The sequence below is a fragment of the Falco rusticolus genome, chromosome 5 (assembly GCF_015220075.1).
Source record: "Falco rusticolus isolate bFalRus1 chromosome 5, bFalRus1.pri, whole genome shotgun sequence".
NCBI classification, from domain to species: Eukaryota; Metazoa; Chordata; class Aves; order Falconiformes; family Falconidae; genus Falco; species Falco rusticolus.
Window position 1 is genome coordinate 7698295 of NC_051191.1, and position 24732 is coordinate 7723026.

The 24732-nt window shown below is 37.7% G+C and overlaps 1 protein-coding gene across 3 annotated transcripts in view; it reads left to right on the forward strand.

Annotated features, from left to right (window-relative positions):
• GRM8 (glutamate metabotropic receptor 8) overlaps window positions 1-24732 on the forward strand; it is a 356040-nt gene that overhangs the window by 260076 nt on the left and 71232 nt on the right. For all 3 annotated transcript variants that reach the window (XM_037390285.1, XM_037390286.1, XM_037390287.1), the window contains one exon: window positions 23278-23414. In XM_037390285.1, coding sequence (XP_037246182.1) covers window positions 23278-23414 — 137 coding nt within the window. The remainder of the gene's footprint in view (window positions 1-23277; window positions 23415-24732) is intronic.

The window sequence follows — 24732 nt, forward strand, 5'->3', positions numbered from 1 at the left end:
TATACAGATATACACATCCAGTAAGAATAAGGGAAAGTTTATGTAGGTATCTCTCCTGCTGCTTTCTCTTTGCCTGATGTATAGGTATTTTCTGGGGGAAAAATAATTTTCAATAATATTTTAAAGCACCGCAGTTAAATGACTTGTACTTTGGAAATTATAATACATGTCAACAGAAAAGGAACTAGGAGGTATGCATCAGTAAGGAAACCCCTAAACAATGGATATTGCTTGTGAGGGACAAAGAGGAGGAAGGCTTAAAATTAATTTATTACTTATATGTTTTGTATGTTAGCGATTTTTCAGCTTAGTGTCTGATGTGTGCTTTGAATTATGTCAACAACCGTCTCATACAGCAGATTACACCGTTCTATACATACAATTTATGGCTAAGATAGTCACGATAAATAGAAAGGAAATTCGGTTGTTTTGGCTTCAAGATTACTGAAAGCCCATTAGGTTAATAAAATGATTCATATGATGAGTATGCACTGCAGATACAGATGAATATCTTGGGACTTAAAGAAATTCCTTATCTAAAAGTGTCAAGAGTTTTAGGGTTTATAAATAAAAATAAAATCATAACACTTGTCATCCTGAACTGCCTGATATTGAACAAGAGTCCTTCATGAACAATTGCATTTTCTATTTGTTCAGTAAGAGGAATTGTTTTACTATATTAGCTAAACTTTACACAGTTTTAGCTAATCTTATGTGGAAGAGAATGTTTGACTAACTTTTCAATTTTCCATTATAAATCACTTAGTACTTAAAATTTCTTGTTAAAATTTATAACTTCTGCATATTATTATGTGGTAATGAAAGAGCAACTTCCTTTTCTGGAAGGAAAAAATTGAACTAAAAATAAAGTCATAAATTAACTACACTGAAGTAAGAATTTTGTTACTACAGATGTGTAAACATCCAGATGTCAGGCTAAAATTTAAGATGAGAGAGAAAATGAAATAATGAAAGGCATTAAAAGATTACAGAATAATTTTCTTGGCAATATTCTTTACTGCAGCCTTTTCTTCTGCCTTCCCTCTCACTTAAAGGCTTTTCGCTTTAGCCCCATGACTTGTCATTTACAACATAAATACTTGTACACAAGGCATTAAGAAAAAAAAAAAATAGGTCATTCTGTCCTCTGCAGCTTTACATTTAGGAATTGAGATAATTTGTTTGTGTGGGACAAAATTCAATGAGGACCCAAAATAACTACAAAAACCTGTGGAGATGTCCAGTATAATTTGAAGTATTTAGGTTTAAAACCTTTCCCCCCAGTAATATATACTACCCTAAGCACATAGTAAACTTTTATTTTTCCTTCCTGTTATTGTTACTTCAGATGTTATGGTACAACAGATAGCATTTATTAACTTTTTAATCTGTAGCAATGTTTGTTTTTTTTTTTTTAAACTTTGCCTTGCCTTGAAAGCATGCAAAAAAACGCTCACCAAAAATAATGGCTTTCATTTTTAAATTACATTTAAAAAATTGTTCCTAGAGAACAAATGCTGCTAACAAAAGAAACATTTTCGCCTAGATAATCTTCTGATAGGAGATTTGATGTGGACTGCTAGATGCAAAAAAAAAGCTATATTTGACTTTCCCATTTCAGTGAACTTGGGACTGTCTGCGGATTGGAGTTGGTGTACGACAATCACATTTTGCTATTCTGATAGAATTTACGCTGCCATCTGAGCAAAAGTTTCTTAAACAAATTTATCATGATTTCAGTATTCAGACAAGCTTCTGATGGAAGATAATGGCTATGTCAGTTTCATTTATCCATTATAATAATAATAGGGAAATTACAACTATTCCAAAATCTACTGTGTGTAGATTATACAACTATGTGTTGTATTATAACATTTTTGATAGCTTGTATAGGTCTTATGTTACTGTTTTCAGCCCATTCAGTTCAGCTATGGTCTAGAGTAATCCTTTCTCTGTCAAATATGTGCAGATCAATGAAGAGGGATGTCAGTCAGCCTAAGTAGAGACTGCACATAAGTCTCAGTCATTTTCATGTATATATCTATATAGATTCACTTTCCTATTCTCTGCATTGAACCTGAAGAGCATCTTAGTCTTAGTACAAAGCTTTGTCTTTTAAAGCTCCGGGCAAGCATGTTTGTTCTTTCCCCAGCTATTGACATAACTAGAAAAAATCATTAGCTCATTTGGTAAGTCCTGGAAAGCACAGTCTGAGGAATGTCAGTGTGTCCCTTATTACACCAACAGATAAAAGTCCATAGGATGTCTTAGGACAAAGGATGTCTTGGTGTGGCAATGCCTGCAGAATCCCTTTGCATAGAGGAAATATGCAGCATAGTTTAACAAGCCATCATTTTGACTTTTGAAGCCTAGCTAGGATTTATTTGATTGGCCTTTGTGTATTACACAGATTTTTATGCACCTCTTTCTGCAATTTAATATTAAATATGCTTATACTATTAAAAGAATATTAGAGATTTTTTTGCTTGTCATACCTGAAACTGATAACGTATTGTATTTGTAAATTTTCTTGATAATTTTATGCATTTGATATTTCAGTGTATATAAACCAGACCCTTGGATTTCTCAATTAAGAATAAAATTATGAAGTTATCCTGGAATCATAGATTAGTCTGGACTGGAAGGGACCTGAAAGATCATCCAATTCCAACCCCTCTGCTGTTGCAGCACAAACAAACTAGGAGGCTGCAACAAGGCTTTTACCATCAGTCAAATTCTACTGTTCATGCTGTTTCTCCTTCCTCCAGAGGTCAGACCACACCACTACTCTTCCTCCAACTGACACCCCCCTCCCACCATCCTCAGGGCTATTTAACCACTTAGCAGGAACGAGCTACAGCTGCACATCGCCCATGTCAATCAACCCACTGCCTCTGAGGCAAGGCCACAGCTGCACGTTATCAATGCTGATCAACCCACTGCCTTCATTCCTCTACACCCTGTCATGCGCAGGGACACCTTCCACTAGACCAGGCTGCTCAAAGCCCCAGCCAGCCTGGCCTTGAACACTTCCAGGGTTGGGCCATCCACAGCTTCTCTGGGCAACCTCTTTCACTGTCTCACTACCCTCACAGTAAAGAATTTCTTCCTAATATCTAATAAAATTACCCTCTTTCTGTTTCAAACCATTACCCCTTGTCCTGTCACCACATGCCCTTGTCCAAAGTCCCTCTCCAGCTTTCCTGCAGGCCCCCTTTAGGTGCTGGAAGGCTGCTATAAGGTCTGCCCAGAGCCTTCTCTTCTCCAGGCTGAACAACCCCAACTCTCTCAGCCTGACTTCACAGGAGAGGTGCTCCAGCCCTCTGGTCATCTTTGTGGCTCTCTGGACTCAATCCAACAAGTCCATGGCCTTCTTATATTTTCCTAAGATGAAACAGGATTTGTTTGAATCACTTCTGGTATCAAGCACGGCGCCAAGAAAGTAAAAATTGCTTCATTTCTTTTTACTTCTTGCAGAAATATGGTACATGTGACATACTTATTTATACGAAGTGGCTTAATGTAATAGGTCATAACAAGCAGCTTTAATTGTTCATTAATACATTCCTTGGGGGAAGTTAGGAAGCCAAATAAAAGAAGCTTCATGCTTTTGATCACCAAAGGTGTATACTAATGTTCTGATAAAATTTCACACAAAGTGCCTAATGGTGCCAATATTGGTAATAAGTAAATAGGTGAAGGTCTAGATGATGTGTGTAGTTCAAGAAAGCTTCCGAAGGTTATTCTGCTTACTCCAAGGTTAGCTCAAGCTTTTACACTATGGTTGGTTTAGAAATCTAGAGACTGTGTGAGGATGTGGTTTGTTTACTTACTTTCTGAGGTTTTCAACAATTCAACTTTATTGTGAACAAAGTCTTACACTGAAATCTCTTGCTGTGGTGGGATAGAATAGTTAGCACACTTTTTTTTTTTTTTTTCCTCTTTCATGCAGCACATCCAGCCTTAACTTAACTTGATTTATTTCTCTTTAAGTATATACAGTTTTATATTAATTGATGTTACCTTAATATAAAACTTTTTTTAATTCAGAAACCTTTCAGATTTTCACTGAAAAAAAATTATGAAAATTTTCAATGAAAAGCCACAAAAATATTTAATTTTTGGTTAATAGCTTTCATAATAAAAATATTTTTGTTTAACTCTATTTTTAAGTTCTGGCATGAGGAGTAATTTGATAGGTATTTCATTACCTTTAAAAATATGTACTGCAGGATTTTTTTTCTTTAAATACAAGAAATATTAGAAAAGATTAATATAGCAACCACATATCATAAATTCAAATCTTGTTACATTAGTTACATTGTGCCATGAGACTCAGAGATTTACAGTTAAAATACATTTCTGGAGAGTATTATCTTCTCATCATGGTACCAAGCAAATCTGAAGAAGAGCATTTAATTTTGTATATTAACATATTCATTATATGACAGTTTAAGGACAAAGTGAAATTTGTTCAGCAGAAGTAAATGGCAAAACTTTCTTAGTAGTCAGTAAATTTTTTGACTTAGAAGAAAGAAACTGTGTACATGAACACTGGGGGAATATTTAGATAAGAAGAATGTGATTAATTATATAGAACTTGGAGTCTAATGCCTGCAGCATATCACAGGTGAGATGTATTAGTGCAGGAGGTAAAGACTGTGTTTTCATATAATCCCATGTATCACTGCCTAGATGCAGGTCACTGTATTAGGAAATCATCATCATAGATTTAGATGGATAGTGTGATGCTCTCTTTGTGGTGTTTTGAATCATTATCCTGCTCTTCTAAATGTTGTTCATTACCTCACATTCTTAATCCTGGAACAGATGGTGTACAGGTGGATTTTCTCTCTCATGCATAGCTTGACTAGAGCAAATGAAGATCTCTTATAGAGCTTATTGTCACTGTAGGGAGCCTGTATAGAAAAGTCTGAAGCCTTTTTAATATGGTGGATTATATCTGTAAAGAAAATTTTCTCAATGACCTGGCAAATATTAGTGCCTTTTTTGCAAAATAGAAGAGGGTTTTGTCTTTCTTTTTGTTTTTAACTTTGCTTTAATAGTTCAACATCTGGACACAAGCTATAAATATGACACTGAATAAATTGTTTCCTGGACAGATCTTTAAAAGGGTCACGAGTGACTATCAGAAATTAGTATCTTTGCTTTGTTCAATGAAACATCATTCCTCGTTCATTTAAATGAGTCCATCAGATTATCAACTAGTGGAAATCAGTTTAGGTGCATGAATTTCAGAAGAATGTTTCTCAAGAAACCAACTCATTAATCTGGTGGTTACCTGGTTTTGGACCTGTATTTATTCCAGAACTGTCTGCAAAGCTGAACTCTACCCCATTACATGATTTTGTTCTTCTGGTGGAGACCCATCCTAAAGAAAAAAAAAACCCAAGAAATTATAGCAAAGCATAAAAGGAACAATGATCAGAACAGGATTTTATAATCTTAAATACAGCATGTCATAGTGAGAGAGTGAAAAAAAGGCAACAGAAGGAAAAATGTGGAATATCATCCAACAGATATGAGGGAATATCTTGCATATTCATCAGGTGAGACCACTCCAGCCGAACCTTGGTCTGTGGATGCATATATTCTGATTACAAAAAGAGAGGTGGAAATTCCCAGCCTGGCACCTGTACACCTGTAGAATTCACACTGATTGCAAGGAAATCTGTAAACCCTGCAGAACTGCATATGATGCTTTCAAATATCAGAGTGAAGGTGAAAATGCACCATGAGATTTGGAATTTTGCTGACTACAAGTGGCAGATAGTTGGAGGTAAGTAGCAATATCTGTGGCATTATCAGTTACAGAAGCAGAAGAACTAACTGGTTAACTTGTGTGGTGTGCACAGAATGCCTTTCCCTAGGGCCCACAGGCACCAGTTTTTATTTACTTACTGGCACTAACTATGATCATGGTACCATAGCCAGAGGTCTTGCTGGATGATTAAATCTTTGCCTTAAAGCTGTATTGTAATATTTTTACAGAGTTGGCAGGGGCCCAACTACTTTAAAGTCTTTCAGGTAACCGTACAGGAAATTTTAGCAGGCTCAGGGTCAAGGGTGGGAAGGATGCTGTGATAGTAACTGTGTTGGGAACAAGCCACACACACATAGTGAGCCATGAGAAGGAAAGTGACCAGCTGCTTCTATTTTGCTATGCTGTACCTTCTGCACATTATCAGCTGAATATCAAAGCAGGACAGTGCATAGCTGTGACCAAGTAAATTTTACTCAGAAAGTTTAATCCTTGCTAAAGCTACATACACAAGTTGCAACTGTTAACATCCAAGTGAAAAGGTAGTCATGAACAACTAGCAAGGTGTCAATGTGCTGCGCTGCTGAACTCCTGTCCTGGAGTTGCCTGTCAGGACACCTGGACATCCTTTTCTAAAATAAAACTTGTACAGACAACTTTTCAAAGGTATCCTCTTTAAGAATCAAATCTGCCTTTCTTTCCCACCTAGGTTCAGGTACTTGATTTGAGGAGTTGAGGAAACAGTGAAGAGACTTCATATCTGACTTTTTGGGAAAAAAATAAAAAAATAAAAAATCGATTTACACACACACACACTCTTGTATTCCATTTGGCCTATGCTTTTCTACAATTAATGTCTTTAATGAGAGGTAATGATGGGCTTTGAGAGTATATTTTCAGCCAGGGATGTGAGAAGAGAAAAGAAGTCAGCAGTTTTTATAATAGCATGGAGTATTATTATAAGATGTTTTCAATCAGATTAGCCAGTCAAGAACTAATTAAAACTGTTTTACTAGACCTTTTTATTCAACAAATGTGTCACTAAAATGTCTTTAAAGAGTGAAATTTCTGTAAATACTGAAGGACATAGTTCAAACTAACGAGCTGTACAGCCATAGCGGTTCAGATGGTACCCAGTGTATGGTGAAGGTCCTGGCTAGCACCCTCTGGTTTCACGAGGTGGAGAGGGGAGTTTAGGTGGTTGGTAAAGAAAGGGAAGAGTACAAAGGCTGTAGGGATGTATCACAGCCTGTACAGAGGAAAGGTGCTACACCAGTGTTGCAACGTGGGGTTTGCTGAACCTGACCCAGCATGGTACTGACAAATTCGGGCCGGTTGTGGAAGTTGTGCTGCTGAGGTACAGTGCACTGTACTGTGTGGGCGTGCTGGTTTCTCCGGAGTAGCTCAGGGGTTACCTTCCTGCAGTCTTTCCTGCCTGGATGTGTTGGGACAATCCGTTATAAATATGAACTAAGACTTCCCTGGGCTGTAGAAAGAGCAAAAAGGCCAGATGTGTTTCAAGAAAACAGGATTATATGTGCATTACTTACTTATTTAGGTTACTAAGATTGCAACTACATGCTTCATATAATCAAGCTGATCCTTATAAAGAACAAATCTCAAAGGGCTCCATATAACTGCAGGGGTAATACCAGTTTAAGAGTCTGAGAAGGGGTTGTAACATTTCCCTGAATAGGAAACACCTTTTTGTTTCTCTTATTTTATTGGGATTTTGATGGGTGATAAAACAATTTTTCTAAGGTTATGTGATATAGGCATGGAAAGCAGAAATATTTGAGTGGGGTGAACTGATGGAGTTTTACCGTAAGAGAAAGCAGCTGAAATCTGACAGGCTGTGGTAGCAATACAGTATTCTTTCTCTGGGTAGGATCCTTCCTTGAAGCATCTTTTGTAACTCTGGCTGTTTCTGCAAAATCAACATCTAAAATCTTGTTCTTGTAAAGATTTGGGATGGAATTAGTCTGTAAATAATCTTTTTATGAAATCAGATAATGTGATTAAAAGCCTCAAATACTGGCCATGTATAGTGTTAGCTGAAGTTTACACAATAGGATCAAAAAATCTTTGGCTTTTTGGGCTTAACACTACCTATAGATTCATGGATGCAACTGTGACTGAAGTTTGTGCAAGTTGTGATAATTAGCACAGGCTGTGTCCCATTGCACTTACTCAGGTTATGGTAAGCAAAGATGCCCACTATCACATTTTGGTTTTATTGCCTTTTAAATGGCATCAAAATTTAGACCAAAACTTTTGCTATCTTTTTGTAAGGGGATTTGTTCTGGTCTGAACACTGCAGAGGCAAATATTGATTTTAACACTTACAGGGTACAGAAGGCCAACTTTTTAGACGGAAATAGCAAAAGGAAATTAAATCTATACAAGACTTTTTCCAGTTTATGTCTTCAACGTATCTGTTGCAAGTACTTAGTGCAATAAAAAATAGTACAGAATTTCCTCTAACCACCTGCAAGAATGATCAAATTATTTTAAGAAGGTAGAGCTACAATTGGCAAATTAGTTGGTTTTTTTTTTATGTGGTCTTTGAAATACTTCATGATAGCAGTTAAATCTTCATATTGCTTCAAAGTTGTCAGTGAAAACACTAGATTTACTGACATACTTAAAAATCTTGGGCGTGATGATAAGTAAGTACATAATGTTGTAATCTGTGGCTATTATTAGAGACTTCACTAGGCTTTGGACAGCTGGGACCACTTTGCTTACTTTAAGCAGTTGAGAGAATCTGCAGCTATATGAATTCCAATAACTGCATTAAACTTTCCATTATGAATTACTTTTTAAATGTTGTAGTCTTAGATTTTGGACACCTGGGCGTAATCAGATTAGTTTGATAACCCAATTAACACTTTCTCCAAGTACGTTAGTCCTAAAAGCCTGTTTCACACATGCTGAATAGCACCAGGAGCAAGATGGTCTTATTTTTGTCATGTGTGCGTGTGTGCATGCAAGTGTATCTTTTTTTTCAGCCCAATATTCATGTGTGTGCGTGCGTGCATGCAAGTGTATCTTTTTTTCAGCCCAATATTGCTAGGTTCAGTGCTCTTGCCAGGTATCCCTTTTGCCAGCTGAAGATGTGTGACTTCATCTGTAGGCAATTCAACAGATCTCTGCTTCTGGTAGGCCTACTGATGTTTAAATCAGATAAAAAATACCCTTTGTCATAAGCAGGTAATCAGGACAGTGTCATTACTATGGTTGAGTATGAGTTGAGAGAAGAATGGTATCTGTTTTGGTTGCCCAACTATGAAAATAGTATCTTTTTTTAGTACTTAAACCCAGCATATTAACTATTAAAAGCTTTGAAAACTGTGGCAAAAATAATAATAATAAAAAAGTGGATTTTTGGTTTTATCTGACTCTCATTGTACAGTGATAAACTATAAAGATTTATTTCAGCAATTTTGAGTCACATTTATAAAATCTTTCTCTTTTGTATTTTTTAAAAAAAATTTTTAAAAAAACTTTTATCTTGTTTCCATAATGCAAATCAGTGGCAAACCTTATTTAAGTAAGTAGTTAAACAGAGTTTATGACTTCCTTATAATACTGAAGGAAGAAGTCAGCATTGCTGAATGAATGTCTAATAGTTATTACATATTTTAGTTATGTAGGGGAGATCATGCAAAGTTTTGAAGGATGTCTACTGTTAACATTTTTTCATTATGTCACTTACTATAACAAAGGATTCTAATACCGTGAGCTCAGATGTCTTGAGTCAGGCCCCCAAAGAAGCCTGAAAATTCTAAGATTAAAAATACTCTTGGAGCAATTCTTTTGTGCCATCTGGTTTTTGAATAGCGGTTTGGCTGTATGTGACAAGTTTTCTCTGTGGCCCTGAGGATTCAGAACTTTTTAAAGAAAGCTAAAAAGGAATGCTTGAACCTAGTATCAGGGATCCAAAAAGTTTTGTTAGATTAGTTATAAAATTTAAGTAATACTGAAAATATTAGCTGTCAATATTTTTACTTCTAATTTTTGAAATGGGAATTTCTCATAGCAGTAGACAAGATTGAGATGTACAGTCTCAAGCTTTCCTGCATTAAAAATATAGCCTGTGTAATTCACTAACATTAATACAGAACTGTAACTGTAAAAATGTGTTAATGAAGTACACTCTTCATCAGTCTCCTTGAACGGGGAGATTAGCTATTAAGAGAATACATTGTTCCTCTCATATAGATTTGTTATTCTGTATAAAAAAAATTGTGCTCATTTGTCTTCAATAAAAGTAAATTACTTCCCTGGATATCAGCAGCTTCTAATATGCTCCATGTAAAGAGAAGAGTAATCTTTTATCCTTGGCAAAAAAGTCAGTGGAAAAAACCCCAGTTATACTCTTTTACAACATCCATAAAGGCATAACATTAGTATAGACATTGATATATAAGTTTCTGAAAAGTTAGTACTGAAAGATTCCCTGGTCTGATCTGGAAGGTCAGTACGATCTCTAAAGTAGGGTCTTTAAAAAGTGGGAAGCATGGAAGCGAGTATATAGGCTATAGGTGTGTTAAATGGCTTCACTTCTAAAATTAAGTCAGTTCTTCAGTAAGGCTGTGACCCACAAACTGCTTCTAAAACACTGTAAATTAAAATTACTTATTAAGTGTTTTATAGGTATAGCATTAATATTGTTTTATGTCTTTGGAGATGAACAGCACAATTACCTGAAATAACCTTGGCAACAGGGTAAATTTTCACTGGCCACCAGTTACTCACTAATGTTTGCTGGAATTTCAAAGAAACAAGATAATAAACCCCCATAAATTATTTGTTATCTTTTGACTTCAATGCATTACTTATTGCCATGCAGAGCTGAAGAACTCAGAAATTTCAAGCATTTTTTCCTTGTTGCAGTACATCAGACTTCTCAATAACTGCTCTGTAGTCTGCTCCCTCTTTTTGGTACAAGGTAATACTTTAATGAATAACGCAGAATTTGTTGTGAATTGTATTAGACTGTTTTGCATTCTAGAAACATCAAACGATAAGACATGACAAGATCATGAGGCTGTAATAACATTACCCTGGATACTTTGGAAAATCTAAAGTGGTTATTCAGACATAGGCATCTCAGCTTGATGCCTCTCTCCAAATTTTTTGTGGTAATTGAAGCATGACCTGAATTTCTTCTGTGTGTGCGTATGTGTGCATGGTTGTTTGTGTGAGTTAGTTTATTTCTAATGTAGACTGGACGAAATAAATCTAGCTACAGATTGGGTTATGGTTATTTAACAGTTCCTTTTTGGAGCTGTGTCCTCTCTAAACATCAGAGTTAAAGCCTCAGCTGAAGCACTGGAAGGAAGGACTTTGGTAATCCCTGTCAACTGATAGAAATCAACATTAGGAAATTCCCTGATATACTTTTAACCCGCTTAATTATTTTAATTATCACATATTTCATTGCACTCAGGAAACAACAGGAAATAGCTTAATGCCAAATAGGATCTTGGTCAGCCAGATGAACCAGCCTCACGGATGACTGATAGTACATTGGTCACACTAAGCTGCACGTGAAGGAAAATGTTAAGTGCAGGTGGGATAGATAGAGAAGAAAAAGACATTTATGTTTCAGATGTCTAACTAAATGTTAATGGACTAATGTCTGTGTCATAATGACAATCCCAAGGAGACAGAGTTGAGGATGCAGATGTGTCTTGTTTGAGAAATCTTAAATTGTCTGTGTGCTTTCAGAACATTATCATAGTTCATGGCTTTTGGCTGTGGGTTTGTATTGAGGGCGGGTTTATTTTTTGATAAATCAACTACACTTTGTATAAGCCTTAAATGGGAAATTGCTTAGTTCCTTCATTTTCTTCGTAATTCATTATTCCAACTATGATTAGGTGACAATGTTTTTCTTTTTTTTGTTTCTTTTTTGTTTGTTTTCTGTTAATTTTTATTCTAGAAATATATAATTTCTGGAAAAAGAATGAAAGGTTAGACATGAAATCCCACAATTGTTACACGTTGAACATGTAACATGATGAATCATGTTTTGGTGCCTGAGAACTGTGACTGGGGTCTAGGTTAGCTAAGGGAGTGACTACTACCTTTGTCCTCTGATTCCAAGTTTTTTCTTTATATTTAAAAATATCCCAGTGCTAAAGAAGCGGATGACAGAAGCTGTGTCAAACCAGCCATCATCTTCAGCACAGGTAGTGACCTTAGCACACAACTGCATATAAAGCCCTTCTTTGCTGAACAGAGAGCTCATCAGGTTAAGACTTCAAGAGAAGAGAAGCAGAGGAGCAGAATCACAAATAAAAGCTCTGCTGGAGTTGGGACAGAAGTCCCTGTGCTGGGGATGATGCCTGTTAGCAGGGCCATTTACCCTCTTTCTCAGTATGACGTCGTTTTAACAATTACTCTGGAGATGGTAGTGTACCTTTCCTCACCGGGGTGCTGTCTTGCCCCCCAGGCAGCTATCACCTCTGGCAAAGCACTTTTATTTGTCTCCCGTCGACCTCAGGGAATCTGTTAGTACAAAGGAGGTGCTCCAGAAGCTGAACAAACTCCCCAAACTTCTGCACAACAGCAGCTGGAATTATAGATGGTTCTGATACTCTTTTCCTGCAGACATCCCTTGCAGTTTAACCAGTTCTTGAACGTTACAGTGTGTGTGTTAATTCCTGTAGTAATGTGTGGATCTCTTTGATCCACTTCCTTATATGACCCCACCTCCATTTGGGCAAGGTTGTCACTTAGCTCCACATCTCCTTACTCTCACATCATTCAGTACCAGAGGTATTGTTCTGGAGTGGAAAGGGAAGAAATCTTTCTTTCTGAGGCTGTACAGGCCCTTGCAAGTTACTGATATTTACTGAAGTTGTTCCTTTATCTGAAATGCTTTGTCTTCATGTTTTTTGACTTCTAAAATCTGCAGGGATGTGTATATGTGTGCTTGGCATGTTTTCATCCTGGCCTGAAGTAAATGCTCAGACTGGAGTCTGAAGTGGGAGAGCTGTAACTCATCTCTGCCTTCCCATATTCAGTAAGTGCAAGCTGATGAGAAAAGTCTGGTATCATCTGGAAGACACTCTGTCAATTGTCAGCTTGATAGACTCTTACCTGAAAAGTTTCTGAGTACCAGAAGTGAGAAGCATAGTAGAAAACATGCTGTAAATGTACCCTTTAGTAGAACTGAGCACCAGTGCTTATTCCAGAGGAAATAAGCTAATCACCAAAGCAAAAATGGAGGAGACTAATAAAACAAGAATTTCACACAGAAGTTGGGCTGGAATTCTTTTAAAGATTAAAATAATAAAGAATAAAATAATAAAGAGAAAGAGAGAGAAAGAGAAAACAAAAAGAATATTTATACCTGCATCTATTGTAATAGGACCATTGCTGTAGAATGATGTATGAACATTAATCTAGGAAGGGAACAGTGTTTTTTTTCTCATACAATGCACAGTGTCCTAGGTAGGACCTGCCTAGATAATACCCATAGATTGGCAGATGACTCCAGTGGCAGTACTGTGTATTCAGTGAGAGAGTTTAGTAGTGCTGAAATAAGTACGTCTTTCTGGTGCTAGTAACAACAACAAAAAAAGGGGGTGGGTGACTGTGAAGCGCCACACCAGCCTCTCCAAATGATGTCACAAAGCAGGAGAAATGGAAAAGGTAGGTTAAAGACAGTCCTCAGTATCTCACCAAGCATTGGAGACTGGCTACTGCTGAAGACAGGTGCAGGCAGGGTGCATCCAAACTCTTCAGGACATATGTTCTCACATAAGTCTTGGTGGGTCCTTGCGTACCATGAGGTAAGCTGATGGCCAGATTTATGGTCAGGCGGGAATTGTTCTGTGCTTCCTAGGAACACATTAATTAGAGTTTTAGGTAACAAAAAAATGCTAATGCAGAAGTTCTCGGACACTCCTGGATGTCCTCAAATTCTGATCTCCTCCAATGACACTATATAGCTACAGATTCTTGGAAGAGTTTTTTTTGCCTGTAAAATCATAAGAATGGAAATAAATGATATGAAGACCCTTTTAAGCTGGGCTTCTATTGTGTGGTTGTGTTGCTGGTGACTGGAGGTGATCGTGATTCTGTAGAGAAATGCATGTCTACTTGAAGTGTATTCATTTTGGCAATACTGAAACAAGTCATTACTTGCAGTTATATTTTTGGTAAAGATTCCTCACACTTTCACTCCCACTTACTTCCGAGGATATGTGTAAGCTACCTTCTTTTCTTTTTTTTTTTTTTCTTGTGGAAAATCATGACTATGAACGCTTCTCAGAGGGACTACAAGAAATGTGCTTGCTGCTACTGGTGCTGCAAAATACATTTACAAAGAAAAGCTAACCACAACATTTAAAAAAAATATTAACTTATACTTCATAACATTAAAATGAACATTTTCCACCCAAGAACGTTTTTTACTATCTGGTCTATAGTATCGCGCTAACAAAATTTTATGCATTTATTTACACCTTTTGTATAGTTGTTACCCCCAAATCCTAACCACCCTCTTGCAACTTCCTCTTCCAGTACAAGCTGTTAGCTTGTAGTAATGTCATACCACCTTGCTACTATTTTAGTATGTTACTAGAGTAGTATGTATCTTGCAGTTGAATTTTATGTTATGTGTCGATTTTTAAAGGATTGAGTTATGTGTCTCCATTGCATACAATATCTGTTCCCAGAGCCTGTTGGCTTTGACTTACAGGGTTCTTCAACTGCAGAACTGAACCAATCTTCTCTGGCACACAATGTATGCCTTAGATTTTAAAATAAACTTGTCTCTATGGATTGTTAGAGTACAGAATAAAAACAGGTTGAATTCTTTCAAGTATGCTAGTAGCACTGAGGTTTTGGGCTATGTGTAGGGAATCCCTCTCCCCATCTACTCTGACGTCATTGTGTGACCAGGGCTGTCCCTTTTCCAGAGGTGAAAGGAACAAAGCTAAGGCGGCAGCGGAGATCCAAATGGGGCTCATTTTCTCTTCCTCAGTAGTTCCTACCCCATCACAACCTCCTCCTTCACACTCCTTTCCTAGGACTGTTGGGTGTTTCTGCCAATGCCTCAGTGCTAATTCCAGTCTTGCTTTAGCACCTACCTGTGAAGAAGCTCATCGACAACTCCCACCCCTCCCATTTAGCCCTGGAGTAGGGAAAGTCATTCACATAGTACTGCCCTACCTCTGGGAGGAGAGGTGAAGGCAGAGGCATAGCCTCACTGTGCAGAGAACAGGATAAGCCCAGGCTGGGAAATAGAAAACTGCTTCCACGATACTATGTCACCATAGCAGGACCAGTGTCTAGCAATTTTGATTCTTTATCTGGCAAAATATGAAGTTTAATCTGTGATGCTGTTGTATTACAGGTTACTTGTCATCTCTTAGTAGACTCAAGGTGCTGTAAAGAGGGGAGTTAGAGTTCTGTCCTTCTGTATTCTGGAGCAGTGCAGTACACTTGCTGAGAGTGACCAACAGCAGGTGCCTGGGGTGAAAATGCAGGGAACAAACTAAATATAGAATTTTTCTCCTATATATTCTTGCAATTAGTAGGTGAAGAACTGGATGAACCAGCATTGCACTTATATCACTACTTTTAATAAACACTGATAGACACACTAATGAATGATGCAGCAAATTGCTGTTTAATATACCTATACTGTTGGCTGTAACAGCTCAGTCACGTCTTCAAATTTTATTTTTTTTAGGGTAAGTTTTATGACACATCATCTCTCTCTGCTTGTTGTGGCAAAAAGTTCTAATACATTCAGGAATGAAAAAAGTACTACTAGTTATTTGTTATTTTAAATACAATGTCCTCATGATACTCTCCCTGACTGATGTTCTCATGCAGGGGTGGAATGAACTGTTCCTTTCACAGAAGTACACATTTTCAATCATTCACTGTGCTGAGGACCAAGACATCAAATAAATTATATCTGTCTCTATAGAATTACCACTAAAGTTCTTGTCCATCAACTTCAATAATTTAAAGTTGTACTGCCTGACCTGGAATTGATTTATATCAGTTTATACTAATACTATTTTATTTTTTTTTACTTTCTCTATGAGCCTTGTAGTGGGTACCACTATAATTTATATCACATATGTCTCACATTTGTATATAAATCATTTCCTGTAGCACTTTCAGTTTCTCTTTGGTTCTATTTTGTGCACTCATACATGAATAGCCAGAATTTGCCCCATGGTAAGAAAGATAAATTGTCTAAACACGGGCATTGAATGCCATTCCAGATACTCCAGGGTATCCATCTGGCCTCCAGCTGCTGCCTCAGAAAGGCACAGGTTCTCTGTCATATGCATATTTTACATATATTTGTGGATGTGTCCAGTATCTTAGGATATTTAAAAAGTCAGTAAGCACCTGTGTTTACAACAACTGGATGAAATCCTGCTTTATTGTCCTAATCTTGAACTGAAGCATTTAGGGTAAGCGTAAAGAGAAGTCTTTTCAGGTGTTGAATAGATGACAATATCATTGGGTATTTTAGTAATAAGATACATTTAGGAAAATAGAAGACAATCATCATTGGGTATTTTAGTAATCACACTGCTTGTTTGAAAATGTCTGCTGTATGGAGACTGAGCAGATAATGGCTTCGTTTCCGACAAACCTTACATAGTGTATATATACACATACAGTGTGTATTCCTTCTCTGTGTGCCAGACTAACATTCACAAATTAAGTTCTGTTAGTTCTGAGTAGTTTATGATTTTCTGGTATTCCCCCCCTCCCCCCCCCCCCCCCCCAAGTATTAAATGTTCAAACAGCTTATATTTACTCTTTCTATTTATTTTTCTATTTATTCAACAACCTTCTATTTAATTTCTCTCATTAAAATACTTACCAGTGACAAATTTCTTGTTTAATTTTACAAATGCATTCTTCTCTGGGAATTCACAGTACTGAAAGTTCAAATGGTTACTCTCCCTCTTTCTGCTTCAAGGAAAACAATTTAATGCATGTACATCTCTGTGAAATTTTCCTTTTAATGGCTAATTAAAATGAAATGCTAATTAAAAAGAAATGTTAATTAAAAAAAATCTGAACCCCCAACTCTAGCATGTAAAACTAATCATATAAATTAATGGAATAAGGGTTGATCCTATAAATCTGAGGAGTCTTCCAGTAAAGCCAAATTCTAACAGATGGTGCATTCTGAAATTTTTCATACATAACAGTTAACTGTAATATAGTGTACAGTAAACTGCTTGACTTCCATTCACCTAAATATACCCTTGAATCCATGCTGGCTGCATTCGGATTCATAACAGGTAAAACAGCCTATGAGGAACAGCTCAAAGGATGAAGGCTTAAGTAATTTTCATTTCAGTTTAAAAAATTGAATTAGTATCAGGACACTGAAATCTGATGAAATAAGAGAATTGTGTCTGGTGTCAAGCTTTGTAATGATATTACTTCCACTAAAGTTGGAAAATTCTGTAAATGGCAGTTGTGAGACTTACCAGCACAACCACTTTTCTACACTTTTGTCAAGGCACTGAAGTAGCAGTACCTTGTAATAACTACATTTTTATTAAAGGTTTTCATACAAGAAAAATCCAAGGCTGTTGATTTAATTTAGTGGATTTATTATTATTATTAATATTTAATAAGGGTCACCACTATTCTTAATTCAGGAACTGTTACAGATAAATCACTTCAATATGCAGTTGGGCACTACTACCCGTGAACACAGGGTTTCCCAGTCATTCCACTTCTTTTCTGCTACCTGAGATGTAAAAAGAACTAGTTCTTTGGAAGGCATCTGGGCATCACAGGGGCCCTTAACCTCACAAGAAACTAAGATTGCAGTTTACGTTAGGAATGAGGACATCTGAGATTCATGTCAAATGTAACTTGTTAAGGTAAGCACATGCAGGTTAAGGTAGTTGCTGAGCAGCATCTTAAGAATATCAAGGTACACACGTAGGGATTTCTTTAGAAGACTAAATTTTCAGGTTCAGTGCACAAGGGACCTGTCATAAAACAGTTGTTAATCAGAAAGAGTCCTTGACATGAATGTAAGACATTAAAAATCCAAAATGATCCATTACTTACTTGATATTGAATTAGAAATCTCATGCATTTCACTTTTTTCCTTCTCTAAATGATGTTTCTGGGTAGTTTAAGCTGCATTTTGAAAGGGTCATAAACAGCTGAGGTCACAGTTACATTGCTTCAGTAATGTTTAGCTAATGTGCTAGTTTAACACCCAGAGCTGTTTAATGCTGCTGGCTGTAAACTGGGAAGGAGGAGGAGGAATTTTGTTCAGTACCAGATTATTACTTTATATCTGCAATAAGTGAACGTGTCCTTAGGCTTACTAAAATGTAACATTATTTTGTGCTGTGAATATGGATTGTCTTCAAGCGAACGGTAACAACTATTCTATAAAGCATACTTTTATAGGGTTTATAGAAGAGTATCTATTTAATCTGATTTTGGAGTGATTTTGAAGCAGGATCTATTTACCAGCCATTTAGAGCTTAAATAAAATATCTAAAGGACTTGGTATGCAATACAGCAAAGACTCTGAAGCTTTTAGGTGACATCATACTTACAGTATAGATGGCTGTTAAGAGGGTATCCAGCAGGAGACAGATGTTTATGTTTATGACCTGAAAACCTCAAGACACCAGTTCAGATGTACAGCCCAGTATTTCTTTGTCCATATTATGAACCACATCATTGGACGTAGCATAGCTCTGCTGTCAGGGCAACGTAATTGCTTCGTGCTGTGATGTCTTTGAAGGAGTACAAGAATGGATGGATGGGGATCTCCCTGCATGCATTTCTCACTGTATCTAATCCCTTTTTTGTTAAATAGATCCTGTAAAGAAAAATCGACACTTTTGGCCTATACTAGCCATGAGACTTAACTGTTTGTCTTTCCTTTACAGCTTGAGGACATCAAATGATTTTCCTATTTTGTTTTATCTTTTAACTGCAAAGAAAGTGTGATTTCAAAACAAGTCTGTACAATTTTTGACAATGCTTCATTGTGAAATTCAAAATTTTCCTTCCACTTAACAGTCCACAGCTATACATCACAAAGGAAAAAAAAAAAAAGAAAAAAAAAAAAAAGAAAATACTTTCTAAAAGTATCCTGGAATTCTTCAGCAAAAAGACATTTCAGAATCAGCTCCCAAAAGAAGTTAGTAACTGTATTTATATATTAGGAAAAAAAAAAAAAAAGAATTAGCACAAAGGAAAGATGAAGATGATGAAGGTGCACACATTATTTTCCATAGTTAGCCAAGCTTATTACGCATTCTTGAAATTCTGCCATGCACTCCTCTTTTAGTCACCTAGAATATATTAAAAAATTAGTTAAGATGGTGACAGATTGAATACAATTACCTGAGTCAATAATGGGTTAAAATTATGTATGGCAACATAACCACACAGAAAATAAAATGTGAAAGGGCCCAAAGGCTTAGTTCCCTCACTGTTCTTTAATTACCTTGTTACATGACTGATGACAAATTATGAAAAAAATGTACTAAAACAGTGAAATTATTTTAAAATATGTGGGCTGCTTTGTATTCTCTGAGGTGACAGAATGCACCAGCATTACCGAGATATCTTTCATAAGCAAAAGTAACATTTTTCTTATGGTGATGCCCAATAAATGTCGTTCCTAGATGAGGATATACAAATTCATTCTCTAAGGCAAATACCCTATTCCAAGAACTATTCAGTGTGGCTTCCCAAAATCTTTTTATCTGAGCTGGAATTTATATTACCTGGGCTCACTACCTCACGGCAGCGTTGTGTTCTGTATTACTTTCCCTCCACAGTGCGTTGTTAGATTTAGCAGCCAGTCTTCAACAACCATTAAGTGGAGCAATTAAACACTCGGTGTCTTACACTAGAACTAAGATGCAATTTCCTGCAATAGTAATGATACAGTAAAAACATACATGGCAGTGCAGTACCAGATGTCAAGTGCTCAGCTCTGCATATATGGTTGGCAAAAAATACAGGCACTTGTCCAACACAACGGCATTTGTTACAGTGTTATATACTAAATCTAGATGTGCCTCCACATCTGCTATTAATTATGGTCAGCTACTATGTTTCTCCATGTGGTTTAATTAGCTGATCTCTATACAGTGTTGATCAGTTTTTCTACAGAAGTATTCACTTAAATTTGATGGACTAACCAACATAGTATATTTTCTTAGGAAACCTTTGCATTTTGTGGACTATCCATTCTCAGATGAACTGTTCATCCAGATAATCCACCAAGGTATATTTTTCTTCAGATGAGATTAACTTATTTTTAAGAACACAAATTAACTCTTGGTGATTTGTTTATAGCCTTAAGGCCTCTAGTTTCATTCTGCCCTTATACTTGCAAGGCTTCGGCTACCATCCTGTAGTCATAATTCTGAGAACCCCTGGTAAAATCCCCATTTTTTTCTTCAAATGTGTTTAAGTTTTGCTCTCCTGGTTATGTAGCTAATGGTTTATTGGTGCAATCCAGCCATGTACACCTTCTTGTTTTGGGTCTATCAAATGTTTCATTCCGTAAACCAATAATGAACTAAAAGACATATATAAGTAATAAGACAGAAGACGTAGATGAAAATAATGGTCTGGTACTACTTGTTAACAGTATCTACTGGCTATGGCAGCATTGCCAGAACATAGTCAAATTTACTTTACAGCAGGCACCGTGACTGTTTCTAAAATCTGCAGTTCAACAGAAGGACAGTGTGTTCTTCCCAGTGTTTGGGGGTCTGAATCTTCTGTGAATATTCCAGCTTTTAACAAGCTTAATTTTATTAACTTGGCAAAGGCTGTTTTAACTTCTGCTATATGAGAAAGATCTTGTTGGACTCTGTTGGAATGACAGCTGAATTCAGCAGGATTCTATGTTCCTGTCAACTGAGGTGCACAGTGTGAGATGCTGTTATGCTTTATCTGAGAACACTACTGCATCAAAGAGAAGGATGGTTCCGCCTGTACTATAGTCTGTGTCTTTGTATGTGTGTTGCAGCTTAACCCCAGCTGGCAGCTAAGCCCCACGCAGCCACTCGCTCACTCCCTCGCAGTGGGATGGGGGAGAGAACTGGAAGGGTAGGAGTGAGAAAACTCATGGGCTGAGATAAAGACAGTTTAATCGGTAAACAAAAGCTGCACACTCAAGCAAAGCAAACCAAGGAATTCATTTACCACTTTCCACAGGTAGGCAGGTGTTCAGCCATCCCCAGGACAGCAGGGCTCCATCAGGTATAACAGTTGCTTGGGAAGGCAAATGCCATAATGTCAAATGTGTCGTCATCCTCCCCGCCCCCCCCCCCCCCCTTCTTCTTCCCCCAGCTTTATATGCTGAGTGTGATGCCCCATGATCTGGCATATCCCTTTGGTCAGCTGGGGCCAGCTGTGCCAGCTGTGTCCCCTGCCAGCTCCTGGTGGGGTGGGGTGAGAGGCAGAAAGGGCCTTGGCTCTGTGCAAGCGCTGCTCGGCGGTAACGAAAACATCCCTGCGTTATCGACACTGCTTCCAGCGCAAATCCAAAGCACAGCCCCAGCCTAGCTACTATGAAGAAATGAATGCTATCCCAGCCAAACCCAGCACAACATGATATCTGTAAAACCAGCAATAGATTATATGCTCACATGCTGAGCAAAAGAACATCTGCAATTCCCGTTGTTCTTAAAGGGTAGAAAGGACATTTTGTATCCATTAGTAAAAGATAACTGTTCTTTCCATGAACCCTTTACATGCTGCTGGATGGAAAGATGAATCCCACCATTACTTGAGAGTAATATTTTGAAGGTTACCTCCATACCTGCATATCAACAACAGTTGAGTATGTGTTTATTGGGTGGAAGAAATTTATTGGATCAACCCACTATTTGAGCAGTGAAGAAAAAAATCATTGCTTGGGGAGATTGTAGACTGGCTCTATTCTTGCCCTTCAATTCTGTCAAATGAATTGGAAGCAAAGCATAAAGAGCTTTCCAAAATTTTGTGTGGAGTCTCTTAAATCTTCAAAGGGGTCTTAATTCTTTCTCACTCATAATTTTTTGAGACTCCTCTTCCATGGTTGCTCACATCTAATTTTTGCAGCCAGACTTTTGCTGGCAGAACTCTAAAATTGGCATAGTAGTTAGTGTGCCACTTGTCACTCTCAAAGTACTGTTTATTTCACTGGGTATCAATTTTGTATGAAAGCTGCTATACAAAACCAGAGAACAAAATTCTTCATGGGAGAGAGACAGACAGACAAGAAGTACTTCTGCTGAAATCCTGCAGTATGTAGACTGCTGTTCCCACTTCTGCTGCTAGATTCTGCTTGATATGTTACCCAGAATTTCAAACTTCTTTTGGCATTCTCTGGAAAGTACTCACAGTGGATTTAGTGCCTGTAGGTTCTACATTAACAAGTCTTATACTGTAGGAATTCACTGAGCTGGATATTCTCCTTTTCTTGATTGTTCACATGGAGACGTGTGAAAACACTGGGGGTGGGTTTTGTGGTGGTTTGTGTTTTTTTCCCATTAAAGAGAAATTTCGTCCTCCAGTCACTGAAACAGAACTTTAACATATTTGAATTTGAGTCCAATGAACCTCAACTATAAATACAGTTCATCTATACACATAAATTTGGGGAGTGGGTGAAAATGACATTCTTTGTGTAGTTTTTGAAAAGTCTCTGTAGGAGTATAGATCCTTGATGTAACCTTGAGGGAATTCATCAAAACGTGTTCTAATTTGGCTGGCCTGGTTGCCAAGGTGGACATGTAGTTTTCAATCTTTGAACATTTCGTTGATCGAAGTAAGAACAGAGTGTCGATTTATAATTTTTGACAGCTTCAGCAATGGCCCTTTCTGTCAGGCAGTGCTGCGTATAAAGGAAAGCAACAAGCACAGCTGCTGTCCTTAATTTATTTTGATAAAACACTTTTACACAGGTCGTCAGTGCTAGAAACTGATCAAATTAACTATGACCAGATTTAGACACTTGTATCTCAAGGTCTTTTATGAGCATTGGCTCCTATGTTCATGGTATTTATTTTACTTTTGTACTTAATAGGAAAATTCTTTATGAAGTCATTACAAGATTGCTATTTTGTGCCTCCTGCACTGTATTCATACCCTAAAGTGAAATTGTACCCTTTTCCAAGACAAAATTAGTTTCTCCATTTCTGTTTTATCGCAGAATTTCCTAATGTTCTATAATACACACACATGAAAAACCAGTTAAAACAAACAAAAAGACTGAAAAAGATTGTAATTTTAAAATGTTTTAATTAACTCATAGGGTAGATTTCGTGATGATGATAATAACACACATTTTCTTTTTGAGAGGTTTTTGGATTTATTACCATAGTAGCCTTGCATTAAGAAGAACCTGTTTAATCTCTAATCAGTATTTTTCCTCCAAAATGTGTTTTCTGGAAAGCTGCTTTAAAGGTATTTATCCTAACTGCTTTTTAATTTTTTTTCAGGGAGTGCTGGAACACCTGTTATCTTCAATGAAAATGGAGATGCTCCTGGACGCTATGATATTTTTCAGTATCAAATCACCAACAAGAGTACAGAATACAAAGTAATTGGTCAGTGGACTAACCAACTTCATCTAAATGTAAGTACACCATTTTCCACAGCATTTTCCTGAAGAAACTGGCTGCTCATGGCTTGGGTAGCTGTACTTTTCACTTGGTGAAAACCAGCTGGATGGCCAAGGCAAAAGAGTGGTGGTGGATGGAGTTAAATTCATGGAGGTGGATGGTCACAAGTGGTGTTCCTCAGGGCTCAATACTGGAGCAAGTCCTGTTAAACATCTTTACCAATGTTCTGTATGAGGGGATCAAGTGCACCCTCAGTAAGTTTGCAGATGCCAAGTTGGGCAGGAGTGTTGATCTGCTTGAGGGCAGGCAGGCTTTACAGAGGGGTCTGCCCAGGCTGTGTTGATGGGCTAAGACCAAGTGCATGAGGTTCAACAAGGCTCAGTGCTGGGTCCTGCACTTGGGTCACACCAACCCCACGCAGCGCTACAGGCTTGGGGCAGAGTGGCTGGAAAGCTGCCTGGTGGGAAAGGACCTGGGGGTGTTGGTGAACAGCCGGCTGAATATGAGCCAGCAGTGTGCCCAGGTGGCCCAGGAGGCCAACAGCATCCTGGCTTGTATCAGAAACAGAGTGGCCAGCAGGACCAGGGCAGTGATCGTCCCCCTGTAACTGGGCACTGGTGATGCCGCACCTCAAACCCTGTGTTCAGCTCTGGGCCCCTCACTGCAATTTGAGGCGCTGGAGCGTGTCCAGAGAAGGGCAACGGGGCTGGGGAAGGGTCTGGAGCACAAGTGTTATGAGGAGCGGCTGAGGGAACTGGGGTTGTTTAGTCTGAAGAAGAGGAGGCTCAGGGGGAACTTACGGCTCTCTACAACTACCTGAAAGGAGGCTGAAGGCAGGTGGGGGTAGGTCTTTTCTCCCAATTAAGAAGATGTAAAGCAAGAGGTAACGGCCTCAAGTTGTGTGAGGGGAGATTTAGATTGGATATTAGGAAAATATTCTCTGCTGAAAGGGTTGTCAGGCACTGGAACAGGCTGCCCAGGGAAGTGGTTGAGTCACCATCCCTGGAGGTATTTAAAAGATGTGTAGATGTGGCACTTAGGAACATGGTTTAGTGGTGGACTTGGCAGTGCTGGGTTAACAGTTGGACTCAATGATCTTAAAGGTCTTTTCCAACCTAAATGATTCTATGGTTCTGTGATTCTAGTGGTTTCATTGTGATGCTGATATTAGAGAGTACTCATTTGCTTATTACATTATTTCAAAACACTTAAAATTAGTGATGATTTCTTCTTTGTTCAGTTGGCAGAAGAAAGCTCTTGCATTCTCTTCTTAGAAGGCAGTAAATGATAGCACAGTAACTTGAACCAATTTTTTAATATTTTAAAGTAGGT